The sequence below is a fragment of the Sus scrofa genome, chromosome 14 (assembly GCF_054392235.1).
Source record: "Sus scrofa isolate SSC_HxYL_T2T_F1_AM1 chromosome 14, Sscrofa_HxYL_maternal_Yorkshire_Landrace_v2.0, whole genome shotgun sequence".
NCBI lineage: Eukaryota > Metazoa > Chordata > Mammalia > Artiodactyla > Suidae > Sus > Sus scrofa.
The window spans coordinates 127,651,581-127,672,187 of NC_139396.1; the positions used below are offsets into that span (position 1 = coordinate 127,651,581).

The 20,607-nt window shown below is 39.3% G+C and overlaps 1 protein-coding gene across 8 annotated transcripts in view; it reads left to right on the plus strand.

Moving 5' to 3' along the window:
* Positions 1-20,607, plus strand: part of PLCE1 (phospholipase C epsilon 1) — a 348,858-nt gene that overhangs the window by 23,180 nt on the left and 305,071 nt on the right. For all 8 annotated transcript variants that reach the window (XR_014826647.1, XM_084994885.1, XM_084994886.1 and 5 more), the window contains one exon: positions 12,980-14,534. Coding sequence is in view for 7 of the 8 variants with exons in the window: in XM_084994885.1 (XP_084851011.1) it covers positions 13,332-14,534 (1,203 nt within the window). In the remaining variant the exon portion in view is untranslated. The remainder of the gene's footprint in view (positions 1-12,979; positions 14,535-20,607) is intronic.

The window sequence follows — 20,607 nt, forward strand, 5'->3', positions numbered from 1 at the left end:
TTGACTAGAGGACCTCTGAAAACCGTTATCGATGCTGGTGGTAATATAATGTAAATATAAAAATGAAAATAGCCATCTTAGTCATTAAGTGTATGATTTAAAATGCTTTCCATCTGCTGGGGTTTTGTGAGAAAACCTCTATGAAGCTGGAGACTTATTTAGTCTGGAAAATGTTTCACTTGGTGTGGTGATGAAATGTAGGCTAGGTATCAAATGCAGGGCACCCAGCAAGGAGGCAGAGCAGGAAGCACAGCCATGAAGAGAAGAGTCAGCAGGAGCGGAATTGTATCTTATTTTGATTGAATCAGGATTGTCTTACTGAGGGGCTGTAATATGAGAATGTGTTAGGGTAGTAGAGGGGTTCTGTTATGTTTATCTCCTTCGGAGTGAGTTAGTTTTCATCACATGTATTTTTAATTCGTTGGAAAGGCAATTACATTAATTGAATGACTTGTAGAATACCAGTTTGGGAAAAAAAAAACAAAACCGTTTAGTGAAGGGGTATGTTGATGTTGCCTAATTGCCAATTAGATAAAAATTGTTTGTAACATGAGCTCTAGGTATCCCAACTAAATGGTGGCATTTGGCTGCTTGGAGAGGTCTGTTGTATTTTTGATGCATTGGATGGGTAATACAGGGCCTTCAAAGAATCAGCTCTGGGAAGCATCCACTTTTTGCCTCCTCTTCATTGCATGACTCCCTAAAATGTGTTGTGTTGACCTGGTATGAGAACTTTCCAACCCCTGTCTAGGATGGTTTCTGCTGCAATTAGCCTTAGTGAGGCCAGAGTAGCCCCATGTGCCAGCCAACCCACGGCCTTCCATCCTATCTCCAAGACAAGACTCCCTCTCCCTCTCTCCTTCCCAGGGCAGAGTCCTCTTTTAAAGACTATGATATTCTGTAGAAACTCTTCACACATGGCTTCAGTTCTTGCTGATTTCTGCCATCTCTATTTTCATTTTTGATCTGTTGCACAGTTAGTCCACACTATTGACTGATTTGCCCACTTTTTAGCTGGCTGTATTATACGCTTCAGTATTTTATGATAATAACTCATATCCTAAGTTTCTCCTTTATAGCTCCGTAGTAACAAATGATTTCCTTGTAGGGGGAGATTGTGCCTTTCACTTCCTGTGAAGTCATGTGCTTACACATGTGCTGAGCACCCAGTAAATTTGTACAACTTAAAAATCATTTAGTTGCATGCACTTGATGAGATAAGGAAAATCATCACGTACTGACATACAAATAATATTCTACACAAAGCAGTAAGTGAGCACATATTTATTGAGTCTCCATTATTATTATTTTTTTCTTGCTATTTAGGGCTGCACTTGCCGCATATGGAAGTTCCCAGGCTAGGGGTAAAATCAGAACTGCAGCTGCCAGGCTACACCAAAGCCACAGCAACACCAGATCCGAACTGCATCTGTGACCTACACCACAGCTCATGGCAATGCTATGATCCTTAACCCACTGAGCGAGGCCAGGGATCGAACCTATGTCCTCATGTGGGTTCGTTAACCACTGGGCCATGACAGGAACTCCATGAGCCTCTATTATTATAGTCCTGGGAAGTGATTTAAAAGAAATACACATGGTCCTATATTAAGAAGTTATATGTGAAGATTCTGGAGAGATTTTTATAGTGCTAAGTATAAAAGGTACTATTTTTGAGGGATTTCTACTTCATAGAATTATTATAAGGGTTACATGGGAAACTATTATTTCACCCCATTTTACAACTATAGAAGCTAAGCCCTACCAAGGTTAAATAGAGCTAGAATCCAGACTCAGATTGAATGTTTCCACTATCCTTGTGCTCTCTCAGCATCATATTGTGCAGTGGAGTAGGTTGTTCAGTGCTCAGAGGTGCCTGACTGAGAGTGGAAGTGGGAATGAAATAATGCATCCTATAGTCCACTTGAAAAGCTGATATGGGGTAAAATATATAGTTGAATGAGATATACCTGTGTAGCCATCATCCCAGTCAAGATAGCATTTCCATCATTCTCAGAAAATGCCTTTATGCCATTTTATAGTCTTTCCACTTCTTCCTGCCCCGCCCCCAGCCCAGCAACAAATGATCTGCTTCTCCTGCATATCATAATTTTGCATGTTTTATAATAGCACTGTTCTATACAACTTTGTGCCTTGATGGAAATATTCTATCTGTGCTATCTAATACAGTTCCCACCAGCCATGTGTGACGCTTGACATGTAGATAATAGAGCTGAGGAACTGAAATTTTAATTCTACTTGATTTAAATTGTTTTTACTTATACTTAAATAGTTACATACGGCTAGTGGCTACTATATTGAACAGCAGTGGTCTAGAAGTCCAAATAGATGAAATCAGTCACTGTCTGGCTTCTTTCATACAACCTAATGCTTTGGGGATTCATGTTTTGAATCCCAAATTATTGAGATTATGTTTGTTAAATCCTCACAAGATCATTTCTTCAAAGAAATTACTGAGCACCGTTCTATAGTATGAAGAGACCTCAGATTGTTTATCTATTAATAGACAAATAGTTTGTGGCTATTATAAATAAAGCTTCTGTAAACATTTGCATATAAGTCTGTGAATGTATGCTTTTATTTTTCTTCTATGAGTGGAATATGGGTGTCATATGGTAAATGTATATTTAACTTTATAAAAACACCAAACCATTTTCCAAAATGATTGTACCATTTTACATTCCCATTTTACATTCCAGTTGCTTCGTATTCTTACCAACTTTGGCATGGCCAGTTAGTTTAATTTCAGCCATTCTAATGGGCATAACGTGTTATCTCATTGGGATTTTAGTTGGTATTTCCCTGATGACTAATGATGTTGAACATCTTTTCACGTGTTTGTACTTCTTCTTTTGAAAAGAGCTTATTCAAAATTTTGTCCACTTTTAAAACTTGGCTTGTCTTCTTATTGAGTTGTAGGAGTTCTTTATGTATTCTGGATACAGATCCCCTGCTAGATATTTATATTAAAAAGTGTTTTCTACTATGCTATGACTCGCCTTTTGAAGAACAGATGTTGTTAATTGTGGTACAGTTCACTTTATCAATTGCTTTTCTTTCGTGGTTGTGTTTTTATGTTCAGTTTAAGAAATTTCTGCTTACTCCAGTAGTTGTAAAGATTTTCTCCTATGTTTTCTTTTAGAAGCTTTATAATTTTAACATTTACATTTAGGACTGTGATCCACTGAGTTAATAACTTTTGTATGTGATATGAAGAAGGGATCAAAGTTGATTTTTTTCCATACAGAAATGATGTTGATCTGTCACAATTTGTTAATAGACTGTTCACTTGATTATTATCTGGTTGTGTGTCTGTTCAAGTCTTTTTCCCATTTAAAAAATTGTGTCTTATGCTTATTATTGAGTTATAAGAGGTTTAAATTATATATTCTGGATATTAGAATTTATTTTCAGGTAAAGTATTGTGGCTATTTTCTCCCAATCTATAGCTTGCTTATTTGTTTCTTAATGGCATTTTTTTTTTGAAAAGTGGAAGTTTTCAATTTTGATTAAGTTTGTTTTACCTTATTTTTCTTGTATGGTTAGTGCTTTTTGCATTCTAAGAAAAAATTTTTTATCCAAAGATCATAAAGCTTTCTACTACAACTTCTATAGAACTTTTAAAGATTTCTTCTAAGTGTTTTATAGTTATAGCTTTTATATTTACTTGTGTAATACATTTTGAATTACTTATTGTGTGCGGTATGATTTAGGGGTTGATGTTCATTACTTTTCTAGTTGAATCCAGCACCATTTATTGATTATCCTTTCCCCATTGAACTACCTTTACATAAAACTTGTTGGAAAGCCAATGGACTAAATGTGTTGTTCTATTTTTAGACTCTACTCCATTGATCTACATTTCTTTTTTTTAATTTTTTTTAATTTTTTTTTTATTTTCCCACTGTACAGCAAGGGGGTCAGGTTATCCTTAGATGTATACATTGCAGTTACAGTTTTTTCCCACACCCTTTCTTCTGTTGCGACATGAGTATCTAGACATAGTTCTCAATGCTATTCAGCAGGATCTCCTTGTAAATCTATTCTAGGTTGTGTCTGATAAGCCCAAGCTCCCGATCCCTCCCACTCCCTCCCCCTCCCATCAGGCAACCACAAGTCTCTTCTCCAAGTCCATGATTTTCTTTTCTGAGGAGATGTTCATTTGTGCTGGATATTAGATTCCAGTTATAAGTGATATCATATGGTATTTGTCTTTGTCTTTCTGGCTCATTTCACTCAGGATGAGATTCTCTAGTTCCATCCATGTTGCTGCAAATGGCATTATGTCATCCTTTTTTATGGCTGAGTAGTATTCCATTGTGTATATATACCACCTCTCCCGAATCCAATCATCTGTCGATGGACATTTAGGTTGTTTCCATGTCCTGGCTATTGTGAATAGTGCTGCTATGAACATGCGGGTGCATGTGTCTCTTTTGAGTAGAGCTTTGTCCGGATAGATGCCCAAGAGTGGGATTGCAGGGTCATATGGAAGTTCTATGTATAGATTTCTAAGGTATCTCCAAACTGTTCTCCATAGTGGCTGTACCAGTTTACATTCCCACCAACAGTGCAGGAGGGTTCCCTTTTCTCCACAGCCCCTCCAGCACTTGTTATTTGTGGACTTATTAAAGAGGGCCATTCTGACTGGTGTGAGGTGGTATCTCATGGTAGTTTTGACATTTCTATCCTTATGTTGATAACACACCATCAAGAGTACCATAGCTTTGAGATAGATAGATTATTTAAGTCCTCCAATTTGTTCTCCCTTTGTTGCTTTGGTTACTCTAGGTTTTTTACATTTTTCATGAATTTGTAAAATTCTTTTCAATACTTGAAAATCAATCAATATAGTTTATGAGTTAACTTATTAGGGGAGAAAATGATGCAGTTACCTCAATAAATGCAGAAAAATCATCAGACAAAACTCATTTGTGATTAAAATATTGCCACAAACTATGAATAAAAGGAAACATGACTTATATAACTTTAATACTTATATAGAGATGTGTGTATACACATGCATACATATATTCATACATATTGGGGGGGCACTATAGTGGCTAGGTACATCATGTGTTTGGATTAATAAACCTCGATATGGTTAGCATGTTATTCCTCTCCAAAATGACATAGTGATTAAGATGAATCCCAAATAAAGTCCCTGCAGGATTTTTTACAGATTTTTTTTAAAAAATTAAAACATAGTTGATTTACAGTGTTGTGCCTGTTCCTACTGTACAGCATAGTGACCCTGTCATATACACACATTCTTTTTCTCATACTAACTTCCATCTTCTATTCTCTAGAGATTGGATATAGTTCCTTGTGCTATATAGTATGATTTTTTTTTTAAAAAAAGAAATTGATGGTATTCTTGAGGATTAGGGTCAGATTTGGATTTACTACACTAAACAATGTGGCACTCTGTTCCTTCCCAAGTAATATGGGTGAAAGGTGTCATGTCGTAAGAATAGTGTTTGGGGAAGATTTTTCAGAAAACTGTATGGGATGGATTGAAAGAGGAGAAGGTTAGAGCTTGGAAGGCTGGAAGCTCTTAGGTAATCCTGGTCCTAATGGGCAAGGTTTGAACTGAAATATCCATGAAAAGGAAGGAAAAAGTCAAATGCCTTTTGAGTCCAAGATATATGCCTAGGTATATGCCAGGAATGTGGGGTGCAGGGTCTCTATAAAACTCCTTGCGTTTGAAGATACAAGGTCTTTGTTCTTCAGAAGCTCTTAATCCACTCAGGGGTCTTACACTATCAATAGCAGCAGTGCAGTGAGTGGTGACATGCTATGGTGGTAAAATGTAGGCAGAACTATAGGAAACACAGATGTGAGCAATTAATGCTGAAAGGTGTGCATCAGGGAGGACTGCAGAGGGGAGATGCTGTTTAACCTGGGTGATGGAGTCTTAGTAGAGTTAGAAGACAATGGGAAGGGGAATGCAAGAGGTAGTAAGTTCTAGGCCGGTTCCATAAATGGCAAAAAGACCAGTGCGACAGGATGTCTTTTCCTTGGGGGTATTGATTAGAGGTGAAGTTGGAAAAAATCAACTGGAACTAAACTATGGAGGATCTGATGTCATCTTCTACTGCCTGCTCTCCTTCCTTCTCATTGAATCAAAAATATGAATCATTGTGTGAATGCATCCTGTGCATGTCAGCACCTTAATCCTGCTCACCTCCACTCTTGGCTTAAAATTACATTTTGCTAATGTCTATATCCTCATATTTCTGGAAGAGCAATAGGGAGAGAAGGGGTGATTGGCAGGCTGATTAGAGACTATGTTTGCAGTGAGGATTTCCTTTCCTTGTGAGTTTTACAATCGAGAATTAACCTGTTTGATAAATTTTTTGAGATCCTCCAAAGTACTGTACTGGCAGCCTTATCAAGGTATAGTTCAAAAATATTTACTCATCAGGCAATTCCTGATATCTCATATACACAGAGTATAAAGATTAAGGTATCACTAGATTTTCTGGGTCACAAGTCTAGCCATCGACTCTAAAACTTTTCTGATAAAGAGAGTAGAAGTCACAAAGGGTTAATTAAGTCTTTGGGGTCTGGGAAAAGGAACTAGATTGGTACACCAGTGTCTTTTGGGAATTTAAAAAATTTTTTTCTTTGTGAGTTATGCAATTTCCATCATAATAGTTCAGAGAAAAAAGGTCGGGAGGGAGTGGAACATTCAGTGGAGGAGAAAAAGTGAAGACTGACTCGTATCGTGTAGAGTGTTTGGTGTGGGTATGTGCATACAATCGTGTACTCCATGTGCCTGTGGTAGGCAGAAAGGGAGGAAAGGGTTGTGCAGACTAAATATTTTCTTTAATCTCTTTGCAGAGTGGACTTTAGAGAGAAGAGCATGCATAAGAAAATAACTGGCATGTTATTTGTCATATCCATGATACTCGAAGGGATGCTATGAAATCCTTTAAGTTAATAGGCAAATAGAACTATTAAATTCTGTTACCAGCTTTGACAGTTACCCTCGTATTTCTTTTCCATGAGGGTGTATCACTGAGAAATTTTCACTTTCTTTGATTAGATGACGTGTTTTCCTATGAGCTTCAGTTGAATTCATGTTTGTGCATTGTGTTTTCTTCTTCATATTTCTTTATACTGTTCCTTCTATCCAAATATGGATAAAAATAATTGCTACCTCTTTGTAAAGTTCCAGTTTAAATCTCCCTCAGTCAGAGCTTTACTGATATTCTGATCCATGGCCATCTTGCCTTCTGAACTCTGTGGAACATAACAAGGGCTTAATAAATCATTGGCAATTGTCTGATTAGTTTTTGTTGTTGTTAAGCCCCACCTCCTTCCAATACCTACAGTTGGAAAAGTCAATATGCTTGTATTTAGTATTTTTTTAATTTTATTATTCTTTATGATGCAAAAGATTCCACCTGCTTAAAGAACATAATGTTGGAAACATAGTAGGAATTAGAGACTGTAACTTTCCCTCCAATGCAGGAATTTTCTATATAGCTTCCTTGTTATATCACATCTCGGTACTCTTAGATACTCTGAGCCTCATCCATAAAATGAGGATGACAATAGCCCTAAACTTTTTAGGAAAAGATTTGGATGCCAGTGACAAAGAACCTAAAATAGTGGTAACTTAAGATAGAATTTTGTTTTTCTTTCCCCAGGAAACAGGCACAGAGGCTTCTATCTTGGTTCTCTGCTGTGTGAGGCATCTTTTCTCATGTTCTCCTCTCAGTCCAGTATGGCTGCTTCAGCTCCAGCCATCATGCCTTCCCTGCAGCCAGCAAAAAGGAGAAGGAGGGAGAAGAGAAAGCATACCCTCTCCCTTCAAGGACACTTTCCATATGTAGCAAACCATTCTGCTTATATCTAATTACTACACATTCGTAGTCTCATTGCTATATCTAGCTGTTAAGGAGGCTGATAAGGGGATGGCCATTTGCTTGGCTAAAATCCAGATGTTCTATTATTGAGGAAAATGAGATTGAGGGGGACAATTAGCAGTTTCTGCCATCCTGTTAATTTTATCATGAAGATGAAGTGAGAAAACATGTACACTGTGCTTAGAACATATCTGAAACACAGTACGTTCTCAACGAGTATTAGCCATTGTTTTTATAATTAAACATTCTAGGCAATCATTCATTCCCTCTATTATTACCTACTTTGCTGAACACTAGGCCTCTCTATTTAAATCCCTCTACAACCATCAGGAGAAAACTGGCATCCAAGATAGCTTGTCCTTTGTAGAAAAACTCTAAAAGTTAGGGAATTATTGGAGTTCCTGCAATGGCATGGTGGGTTAATGATCCAGCTTGTCTTGTGGAGGCACTGGTTTGATCCCCAGCCTGGTGCCAGTTAAGGATTCAGCATTGCTGCTGCTGTGGTGTAGGTCACAGCTCCAGCTTGGAATCGAGCCCTGGCCTGGAAACTTCCATATGCTGCAGGGGCAGCCAAGAAAGAAAATAAATAAATGTATGTATGTATGTTAAGGAATTATTTATCAGACTAAGCCAAAGCATGTTTACCCAGTAATTTATTTGTCTTGGCCCTGATCTCACCTTTTGAAACTATAAAACAAGCCTGTTGCCTCATCTCAGTTTCTTCAAATATATGAAGATGGCTAATAAGCCTCCCACTTAGTTTTCTGGCTCTAAACAGGCATTATTTTAACTCATTTATTTAGCGAGTGGTTTGGCAAACTTTTTCTCTAAAGGGCTAGACAGTAAGTATTTCTGACTTTGAGATCACATAGTCTCCATCACAATTTCTCAACTCTACCATTATAACATGAAAGCAGCCATGGGCAGTACAGAAACAAATGGTCATGACTGTGTTCCTGTAAACATTTTTTTACAAAAAAGATAGCAGACCAGATTTTGGCCTCATGTGTAGTTTGCCAGCCCCCTGATTTAGCCTGTGGAAACTTATCAACAGATTGTTTGTGACTGATATTCCCCTACCCTGAGGCTGAAAACCCCAAAATGATTAAAATATTTGCTTCAAGTGCCAGGCACCAATGTCTTACTATTTCTCTCTAGACGAGTCCACATTTGCTCTTCTCTGAAAAGTTCACCCCTCTTCTTTTCTAGCTAACTCTCCTTGTCTTTCAGACCTCAGCTATGGTCATCATCTTCTCCAGGAGACCCTCCCTGCAATCACCCCCACCAGTCTCCATCATCAGATTTAGATGCTTTTCCTCTGTGTTAACCTGGATCATCTCCTTGTTTCCACTATACCTTAACTGATGATGTGTTAGCTTTTAAGGAAATCAAGGGCAGATCCCTGTCTCATTTAATTTTGTACTCAAAAAAAGATTAGTCAGATTAAGGAATGACCTGAGATGGAGCTAGATCAGTGCTCCAGGCAGTCAGCTCCCTGTGATGTTGCTCAGACCTGGTTAACCTAGAGGCAAAGCAGAAACCTCAGCCTTCCAGAGACAGATACAAATAAGAGAGGATTCTCCCAGAGGCCATAAATCTCTGTCACTAGGGTACATCAGAAATCCAAACTTGTGAGGTTTCACACTAGATAGCAAAGAAAGCAGCAGAACTATGGTGAAGAGCAGAGATTGGATTGGATTGGAATCCTGACTTCACCATTTTACAGCTGTGTGATCTTTGGCAAGTAACTTAGCTTTTCTATGCTTGGTTTTTAATCTGTCAAACGTGGGTAATGATAGAACTTACCTGTATTAGTCATCTGTTGCTGTGCAACAAATGATTTGCAAAACCTAGTGCCTCAATATTAGTGAGCATGTATTATCTCACAGTTTCTATGGGTCAGGAATTTGGCAAGGGCTCAGCTGGGTGCTTCTGTCTCAGGGTGGCTTCTGAGGTTACAGTCAAGATGTTGACTGAGGCCACTGTCGTGTGGAGCCTTGACTGAGCTTGGGGGAGCACTTTCCAAGATGGTTCCCTCAAGTAGCTGTTGTCAGGAGGCTTCAGTTCCTGCCACAGGGAACTCTCTTCATGACATGGTAGCTGATTTTCTCCCAGAGAAAGCAAGAGAGGAATAGCAGACAAGAAATCTGAATGGTTTTTATGACCTATTCTCAGAATATGTTACTTCCACCACATTCTCTAAGTACAGCCCACATTCAAGGAGAGGGTAGTTAGGCTCTAACTTTTTTTTTGGCTATGCCCAAGCTACGGCAATGACAATGCCAAATCCTTAACTGGTACGCCACCAGGGAACTCCAAGTCTCTACCTTTTGAAGGGAGGAATACCAAAGAATTTGTGGATAAATTTTAAAACCATCACACTATCTTTAGGGTTGAGTGAGAATTACATGAGGTAATAATTGCAAAGTGCTTAGAGTAGGACTTAAGCAGCACCTCCCTTGAATTACCTTCCTCATGGATGAGAAAAGACAAATGAACTGTCCATCTGAAGGCTTTGGCCTGAAAAATTACTCAAAAAAAAAATAGTGCAAAGATACTGAAACACGTTAGTGCCGTAAACCATCACAGTTACCAAGTATAGTTCCTGACATGAAAAGTTGTTCAATTTTGAATTTTCAAAAGTGGGTATGAAAACAGCATGTACAGTATTATCTGCCATTTGTGTAATTATATACTTATATCTCTGTATGTTACTACATAGAGAACATTCTGGAAGGAGAGTCCTCATAGTATTCATGTGGTTATCTCTGGGTGGTGGAATTTGTGTTAAGGTAAAAAAAAATTGTGTGTTTTTCTGCATTGTTTGAATTGTTTTACACTGAGCATATGTCTATGAAAATAAGAGAGGCATTTTCCAAGGAAAAGAAAAAATAAACCAAATTGGAAGGAAGACACTAAAGGTAGAAGGGGTTAAGAGGTTGAACCAGGACATTGATGCTCTGGGTGGGCTGGATTGTTCCCTGTGAAGTATCTGATGGAGAGAGTGTCCTTGGACCCTTCAGGGTAGTTGTGAGGATCTGCATGTGCTGGGAGCAGGATAGTTGTGAAAGTTTGTGACTGTGCTTGCTTGAGGGGGCATATATGTAAGAGAAGGGAAAAGTGGAAAAGGGGGAAGCAAAGAGAAGAGGGGACATCTGTATGGCAAAGAACAAAGATAAGGTGAATCTGGTGTTGACAGAAGAGACTGAATGCTCATCATTTGCCTTTGGAAGAACAGCTTTACCTAAAGGAACTGGTGATGAGGCTAAGTGCCAGAGTGCCTTGTATGTCCTTTACAACTTGAAACACTGGATTGAAATCTGTTCAGTTCTCTGTCTCTCTCAGTAGACTCACAAGCTGATCCTGGCCATCTAGCTTGTTACACAGTTCCCACCATAGAGCAGGGTTCAGTAATTTGGAGAATAAAATAGGCTAGATTATTTTTTAACATAATGCCTTTCACAAATCAAAAATATTTATGTCTGCATACATTCAACTGAATAATTTATTCAAATAAAATAGGGAATTAAAATGTATATATTTTACGGGGGAAAAGTTGGAAACACTGCCCAAAGATACTTTTTGAAAATTTTAAATCTACCATTTGTCTCCCATCTGTCACATCTGTTCTTTGTTCATCCTTTCCTTTATTCTGCCTTTTTTATTATTTGAAAAATGTTTAAAGATTGTAATATTTGGACTTCCTGTATTTTTTCTTAAAGTATTTGCATTGGGGCTTTACTATACATTTTTAGCTTATAACAGCCTATCTTTAAGTAATTTTATTCCAGTTCATGTAGAAAATAACCTTATAACAATATACTTTTAATTTCCCCCCTCTCAACACTTGTGCTATTATTATTATTATTATTATTATTAGTTTGTCATTTTTTGCTATTTCCTGGGCCGCTCCCATGGCATATGGAGCTTCCCAGGCTAGGGGTCCAATTGGAGCTGTAGCCACCGGCCTACGCCAGAGCCACAGCAACGCTGGATCCGAGCCGCATCTGCAACCTACGCTACAGCTCACGGCAATGCTGGATCATTAACCCACTGAGCAAGGGCAGGGACTGAACCCTCAACCTCATGGTTCCTAGTCGGATTCGTTAACCACTGCGCCACGATGGGAACTCCACTTGTGCTATTATTGTCATGTATTTTATTTCTTCATTTGTTAGTAACTGCACAATATATTGTTATTATTTTTGCCTTAAATGGTCAATTATCTAATGTTCTTTAAAAAGTAAGAAAAAAATTGTTTTTAACCCACATGTTTAACATTTCTCATACTCTTTATTTCTGTGTATAGATCCAGATTTCCATCTGGTATCATTTTCCTTCTGTCTGATGGGCTTTTTTTTTTTTTAACCATTTCTTATATGTTAAGTTTTCTAGTAATTAATTCTTTTCATCTTTTGCATGTCTAAAGAGTCTTTATTTCATTTTCTTTTTCCAAAGATATTTTTGCTAGGTATAAAATTCTATGTTGGTTGTATATGTTTTTTCAGTACCTTAAAGATTCATTCCATTCTCTTTGAGCTTGCATTATTTCTTATGAGACACCTACTGTCATGCTTATATTTGCTCATCTTGTTTCATGTGTCTTCTTTCTCTCACTTCCTTGGCCCCATTAAACTCTCAACTCCTTCTCTTAAATTAGACCTGCTGTTGAGTTTCACTTGAGTTTCTCCTCCCTCCCTGGTAGCCTAAAAACTCTCAAACTGTAAGCCAGGGAATTTATAGAGCTCACCTTATTTGCTTTATTTTTTTCTTCTTTCAGGGATCACTATTCTTGTTGCCTCTTGTTCGGTATCTGAAAACCATTAATTAATTTTTTTTCTGATCTTATTTTTCAGTTGTTGAAGGCAGGGGGATAAATCTGGTCTCTGTTACTCCATTTTAGTTGGAGACAGAAGTTCTGAAATATTGAACAAGAAAAGTAAATGCCTAAAACAAACTTCTAATTGCAAAACTCCTTGCTTAAAATGGGTTCATTTTTTTGCATTAGCTTAGAATTATGAGTTCATTTTAAAGAATTCACTTAGTGCCACGAACTTTGACATTATCTCTTTTTCTTACAGGAAACATTCAGACTAGATTTTTAAATCATTGTAAGCCAGTGATGGATCAGAAGTTACAGAATGCACTGCCTAATAAAAGTCTTCAAAAGAATTGCTTCAAATAACCAAAGAAAGAAAATTGATCTACCACCTTAAAACCTTGATCTAGAAAAACATTGGACATGGTAGGAAGTAATGACTTGGGAAATTTATTTGGCTCTTAATGTGCCTAAATGAGAGGAATTGTCACTTTGTTTCTCAGAGTACTTGTATATCTGAGATTATTTTAATAATCAGTGATTTTATTAACATCTTGACATGATCACAAGGGAGGAGAAACAAAGCAATAGTTAAAACTTGCTCATTGATCAAGATGACTTCTGAAGAAATGGCAGCTTCTGTTCTCTTACCTGTGACTCAGAGAAAAGTGGTATCTGCTCAGTTGGCTGTAGATGAAAGTAGTGAAAAGGGCACAGACATCAATTTTCCAAAGTCCCTTCCCATCAGGCAGTGTGGAGAGACTTCTCATACCATCTCACAACTGAACACACTTACAGAAGAATCTTCTGGAAGCAACTTGCACACGAATCTCTCAGCAGCAAAGGAGACAATAATGAGTGATGAGAACAGTAATGAAAAGTGCTGGGAGAGAAGCATGCCAGATTCTGTGAAAAACCTTAATATTAACTGCAACAACATATTGAAAAATCATCAGCGTGGCCTTCCTCAGAGCCAGTTTTATGAAACATGCGAGTCTATCACAGAGGAAGACCTGTGTTTAGAAACTGGAATCCCTTCTCCACTGGAAAGAAAGGTGTTCCCTGGAATTCAACTGGAAATGGACAGACCTCCCATGGGCATGGGTCCATTAGGAACTCAATCAGCCATCATAGAGATGGGCCGGGCACACCCTGACAGCAACCCGACAGTGATTCACTTTCGTTATGAAGTGGACAGAAGAATGCCAGACACTTTCTGTCCCCTGTCAGATAACTTGGTCTTGGATGATTGTGGAAACTGTGTACTGCCTGGTGTTGGTGGGGAGCCAAAGAAAAATTACTTGGCGTATACTTGCAAACTGATGGAATTGGCAAATAACTGTGATAATAAGAATAGGCAGCTGCAGTATGATCCTTGTGACCCTTTGAATGACAAATCCTTGTGCTTTGAAGCCTCTTTCCCAAAGGCCAATGTGCTATGTTCAAGGGACAGCTTTTGCAGGGAGGATTTTACTGACAATCCACCTGCCAAGACCTTTCTGAGCCATTTTGAGGACTTCCCTGATAATTGTGAAGATGTAGAAGAAGATTTTCTCAAAAGCAAAAGGGAGCGGTCCACTTGGTTAGTGAGGAGATTTTGTAAAAACGACAGAGAAGTTAAGAAATCGGTGTATACCGGGACCAGGGCCATTGTGAGAACTCTGCCTTCTGGTCACATTGGGCTGGGAGCTTGGAGTTACATTGATCAGAAGAGAAATGGTCTCTCACTGCCTTTCAGGAGAGTCATGGGACGGCTGTCAACAGTGGTGATCAGGCAAGATGGGCGCCAGTGTCTGTCAGAAGCCCACTGGTATCCGGTAAGGGTTAAAGTTTCTTTTCATCGATTCTTAAAAGCTGATCTTTTAAAAACAAAATTTCTGTCGTGTCCATTCACAATATATTATAGTTCTGTCAAATTATGATTCTTAGAGGAAGCATTTGTAGTTATTAGAAACTAGTAGACCTAACACTGAAATTGATAGCTGACAGGATGAACTTTGCAACAGTGTAAATAACAAAATACATATATAGACATGTCATCAGGAGTGGAGAAATTAAGGAGATTCCTACTGTACATAGGATTACAAAACAGAGACTCGAGATTGGGAACATAGCTCCTTTAACTGGTTATCTAGTTGTGTCCTTGGGAGATACACACTTCTATTCTTTTCTACCACATAGCTCATCATTGCTTTTAGGTAGCAAAGCCTAAAGGAACTTAGATCTGGTTTTCTCCATTTTCTGGCCAATTCTCTTTAGTTTCTTCCCTCTTAACCTTTTATGCCATGGGCCCTTTTGGCAATTTGGTGATGCCTTTGGGCTGAGAAGAACAGGTTTTAAATGCATCAAATAAAATACAGAGGATTATAGGAGTTCCCGACATGGCTCAGTGGTTAACAAACCTGACTAGTATCCATGAGGACAGGGGTTCAATCCCTGGCCTTGCTCAGTGAGTTGGGGATCCGGCATTGCTGTGGGCTGTGGTGTAGGTTGAAGATGCGGCTCAGATCCCACATTGCTGTGGCTGTGGCGTAGGCTGGCAGCTGCAGCTCTGGTTCAGCCCCTAGCCTGGGAACTCCCACATGCCACATGTGCAGCCCTGAAAAGACAAAAAAAAAAAACCAAAAAAACAAAAAACAAAAAACGAACAAACAAACAAAAAAGCCAAAGGATTATAACAGACACAGGTTATGTGGACATACATTTACTAAGTTTTTTGTTTTATTTTTTTTTTTGTCTTTTTGGCATTTCTTGGGCCGCTCTCGCAGCATATGGAGGTTCCCAGGCTAGGGGTCGAATCGGAGGTGTAGCCGCTGGCCTACGCCAGAGCCATAGCAACGCGGGATCTGAGCCGCATCTGCAACCCACACCACAGCTCACTGCAACGCCAGATCCTTAACCCACTGAGCAAGGCCAGGGATAAAACCTGCAACCTCATGGTTTCTAGTCGGATTCGTCAACCACTGCACCATGACGGGAACTCTTACTAAGATATTTTTGAAAGGGGGCTATAACAGGGTGCTTCTTTATCAGCCCACTAAATAATGACATCTAGGGATGTGATAACTACCATAATTTCAAAGTAGTAATGAACTTTAGTAGGGAGTGATTTGCCTGGGGTTTTCCCAGTTTTAGAACTTAAGTCCCGCGTTCTGGGAGGCCCCTTAGATTTGGTCACCCTAATTATAAGTACTATTTTAGGGACTTCCCGTCGTGGCTCATTGGTAACGAACCCGACTAGTAACCATGAGGTTGCGGGTTCAATCCCTGGCCTCGTTCAGTGGATTAAGGATCCAGTGTTGCTGTGAGCTGTGTTGTAGGTCCCAGACATGGTTCAGATCCCACGTTGCTGTGGCTGTGGCATAGGCCAGTGGCTACAGCTCCAATTAGACCCCTAGCCTGGGAACCTCCATATGCCTTGGGTGTGGCCCTAAAAAGACAAAAGACAAAAAAAAAAAAAAAGTACTATTTTAGGGTTTCTTCCATGATTATGATATATGGAAATACCTTTGATTTCTATTGATGATAAGACCACAGGTCCTGCTTGTACTTTTGAGTTTTGTTGCCTTTATTCATAATTGAAGGAAATGCTAAATTTCTCTCAGTGGTTAATAAAAGCATTTTTTTTTCATCCAAATTTTTGGGTTCTCCATCCACAGTTCCCCCTCTTTAAGTTTAGATTTCTGTTCCATAAATAAATATATTTGGCTGCCCACCCTGGGCCTGATCTTGTGTCTGAAGCCAGCATCATGTGTCCTCTGGGTTTCTTCCTTTCCTGGATAAATAGCCCTGCTTCCTTCACCTGAATTTCATGGAGAAACTGTTTCTATAACTCTTACATTCCATTCTTCACAATTCTTTAAAACTTGGACCTATAAATAAATACCCAGCCTAGAACATCCCTTTAATTGATACATGGCTAGAGTATTTTTATTTTCTTCATCATTGTAAACCATGTGAGCTAATATTTTATGTGTGCTAGACATTGGGCTAAGCAACTTACATCCTTGATTTCATGCAGTCATCTCGACTGCTTTCTGATATTGCTCTGATTATTAACCCCTTGCATTGCTACGAAAATAGAGTCTTAAGGAGGTTCTGTGCCTTGCCCAGAGTCACTTAGCTAGTAAGTGGTTTAACTAGGATTGTAAAACAGGCAACTCACACTCTTAGCTTCTCAAAATCTGGAAAGCTCTAAAATTTAGATTAAACTTCTAAAGGAACGAAAATAATTCTGTTCTTTTCAGTGTCTGTGGATTGAGTAGCCCTACTCACTGATGCTTCTGGTATCTCAGACTTGGCTGTGTTCACTACGATGGTCCTAACCTTGGTTAACACGTTAGAATCAGTGTCCAGGTCCCATCCCAGACCCTCTGAGTCAGAATCACTAGGGTAGGGCACAACATGAATATTTTTTCAGGGTTTCCCCTGGTAATTATATGATTCTGTGGAGTTGAGAACCACTGACCAGGAGCTTAAACTGAGCTCTTTACTTTTTGGTCAGGACATTTCAAGAGTATTTGCTCTGCCCTAAATTCCATGACCCACCTCTCAGGAGTGTCAGGGGTGCCCTAGGAACCTGCCTGAAAAGTGACAGCCTGAAGCTCTTTCTTTCTGTATAGTTGACAGGCTGTTCAACCCAGCAAGTATCAGAGGATTTGGTTTTGAATCTTCACCTGATTCCCCATGAGACCTGAGTCGGGAGGTGGTGTCAGCTATCCACATGCTCCCCAGCACTTCTGACAGAATTTTGTCCACAAAGGGAGAAATAAGCTTGTTCTGCATGTGTGTCCAGCCTGCACTGTGATGACTTGTCCAACACTCACCATGAAACTGCTGCTGACAGCAACAGGCCATCCCACTTAAAAATGCGTTGATTTTAAAAATCCATATACACTTGACCTTGAACATTAAAAACCCAGCAGAAATTTAAATATAGTCAAGTAAATGGAAGTAGACGGCCTGAAACTATTATCAGAGTTCCCCATACACTCATACAGACATGAGGGTCGTGAATCTAATGTCAATTTTAGAAGGATTTTTGGCATGCCTGTACTTATTTCTCCAGTTTTGGGAGACCTGCCACTTCTGAGAATGTTCACGGGTCCCTAACTCAAACCTGCCCCTATTCTGCTGGTCACAAGCCTTGGCATGGGTAATTTCCAATGAAAAGAACCAAAGAGATGATGCAAGTCAGCTCCTCCCTGCTTCTAGTCTCTGGAGGCTGGGAGAGGTTACTACACCTCCCACAGAGTGAACCCTGGGAACTTCTCTCTCCGTCTCTCTGTCTGGCCTTCCAGGAAACTGTGGGCATTTTTATTAACCCTTAAGATGAAGCCAGAGGATGGGCCAGTTATCCTTCTGTCCTATCTTAAAGATGATTTCTGAAAGGAAGAGACCTTTTTGAACATTGAAACACGACAGAAATGAGTCAGCATTTTCTAAAGTACGGTATTGTCTCTACATCTCATTCTTTAATTTAGGGGTTGGTGGAAATCCTTCTCAAGAGTTGCGCAGGTGAATTATATCTCCTTTCCTTGTAAGGAAGCTTTTATAAATTGCTTTCTCCACCAAAAAATGCAGACCTCCAATGCAATGATCCTGTTCCTGTTCTCTGATTATTTCACATGTCCATCCTGGCTCTTCAGTAAGATTATAAATTTATCAAGGGCATGAAATAGCCCTACCTCTTTTTACACTGTCTGTAATGAATGCACGATACCGAGTATTGAGAAAACAGAGCAGAGCAATGCTTAGAAACATGGTGTCTGGAGTCACTTGGCCTGAATTGAAATTGTGACTTTGACTCCATCATCATCTACTGGCCATGTGACCTTGGGCAAGTTGTTTAACCTCCTTTCCCTAATTGCCTTAAAGGTAAACTGGGAATAATGGTCCTTGGTAGATTCAATTCAATGCTACCATAAAGTCCTCAGTTCACAGTGCCTGGAAGGGAGTGAGAGCTACACTCCTCCCCCAGGACCATTTACCACATGCTCTGTTAAGAGCATGTCCCCACCTTCTTCTCTTTGGCTTCACACACAGAGACATTTGCAGTTGCATGAATTTGAATATTTGCTCCTCTATCTATGATGTGGTAGCTTGCTCAATCCTTCCCACACATTTAGAGAATATGTTATTTGTCCAATTAGTTCCTTTGCTTCACTTTAAGCATCTTTTTCTTGTCTGCTTTTGTCAAAATGACCCAATTAATCTATGTTTGCACAGCTGTGCAGAGCAGAATAGCTTTGAATGGGAGACGTTAATGAGGATTAATGCTGGCTGGCTGACTAACCGTATTGGTATCCTCCTCCTCCTGACTGTAAAAAATTAAAACCTACCCCTTATCCAGTTACATCAATACTCCCTTGTCTGCTGTCGATTTATTGACTCAACAAGACAGCATATTTTGGCAAGTGGCTAAAGTCTCCAGGTTAAAGGTCGATTAAGGGTACTTTTACTTTTAAAAAATTCTCTCCTTGCCTGAATTTTAGGGAGATTAAGTACCTGTAGTTATTCTGAATACGGAGTACAAGAGGTTCCTACTTCTGCAGGAGTCACCCATGTAACCTGAGCTCTGCATGCACTGAATGATAGAACATGTAGAAAGTGAGGGTAACAAGGCAGACAGCCCACCAGGTCCTGTTTTATTGCTTCATTTATTTCCCTGCCTTGATCCACAAGACAATTTACCATGCAAGAATATGTATAGCAAAATAGAAAAAAAAATGAATTTTTACTTTTTAGAAGTCACACTAGAATATCTACATTAAAGAGGAAAATCAAAACCAGGCTTCTACCTGCTGCACTTCCATCCTTCTAAAATGTGTCTTTGTTCTTTACCTTTTGTTCTACTCTCTAGCAGAGAAAATTAAACTTGAGGCAATGAAAAATATTTGAGTGTTTAATATAAATATCTTTGTTGGTATGTATGTCCTTGATTCTTTATTTTCTCTGTTATGTGTAAAGGGAACAACCGATAATAAATTCATCTTCTAAGCTGTACTTTATAGATGGTCAAATATCCATTGAGCCCTAATGTCCAGTGTTGTAATAGATGGCTGCTGAAATAGCAACATGTCTTATTTTCCAGTCTGGAAATTTAGTCTCCCTGCAACTTGGGTACAGTTTGGACCTTGAAATAATTAAAATTTCACAGGGTGCACAGGCTGAGCTGAAAGCCTGTGTTTGGGGATATGCCAGGCCTCCTCTTCCATTACTAAGGGTTATGTGGGGTTCATGACATGGGTACAGGACGATGCTGGCCCCTTCCTGCTGAGCACATTAGAAGGGAATCCAGCTCCTGGGCTGTCCCTGCACAGTTTAGTCACGTCTAGTGCATCAGTGGAAAATGTGACGGGCTGTGAGAGGCCAGCTTTGTGGGTAACTTTCCCTTATTAGCTGCACTGGGGCAGTGTAGAATGAATTTACTTGGACATTTCTGTAGTTACACCAGCCCATTGGCTGGAATTTGGCAAAAATAAATGGGATTAAAGCTACTAACTCTGGACCCTAGTTTAAGGTGAATGTATTCATGGCCACTGTTCTTCTTCTTCTTTTTTTTTTTTTTTTGCCTTTTAGGGCCGCACCCATGGCATATGGAGGTTCCCAGGCTAGGAGTCAAATTGGAACTGTAGCCGCTGGCCTACACCATTGCCACAGCAATGCCAGATCTGAGTTGTGTCTGCAACCTACACCATAGCTCAAGACAACACTGGATCCTAAACCTACCAAGTGAGGCCACAGATTGAACCTGCATCCTCATGAATACTAGTCAGATTCGTTTTTACTGAGCCATGACGGGAACTCCACCACTGTTATTCTGATTGTAGCTTTTTAAAAAAAATATTTTTTTTATTAAAGTATAGTTGATTTATAATGTTGCGCCAA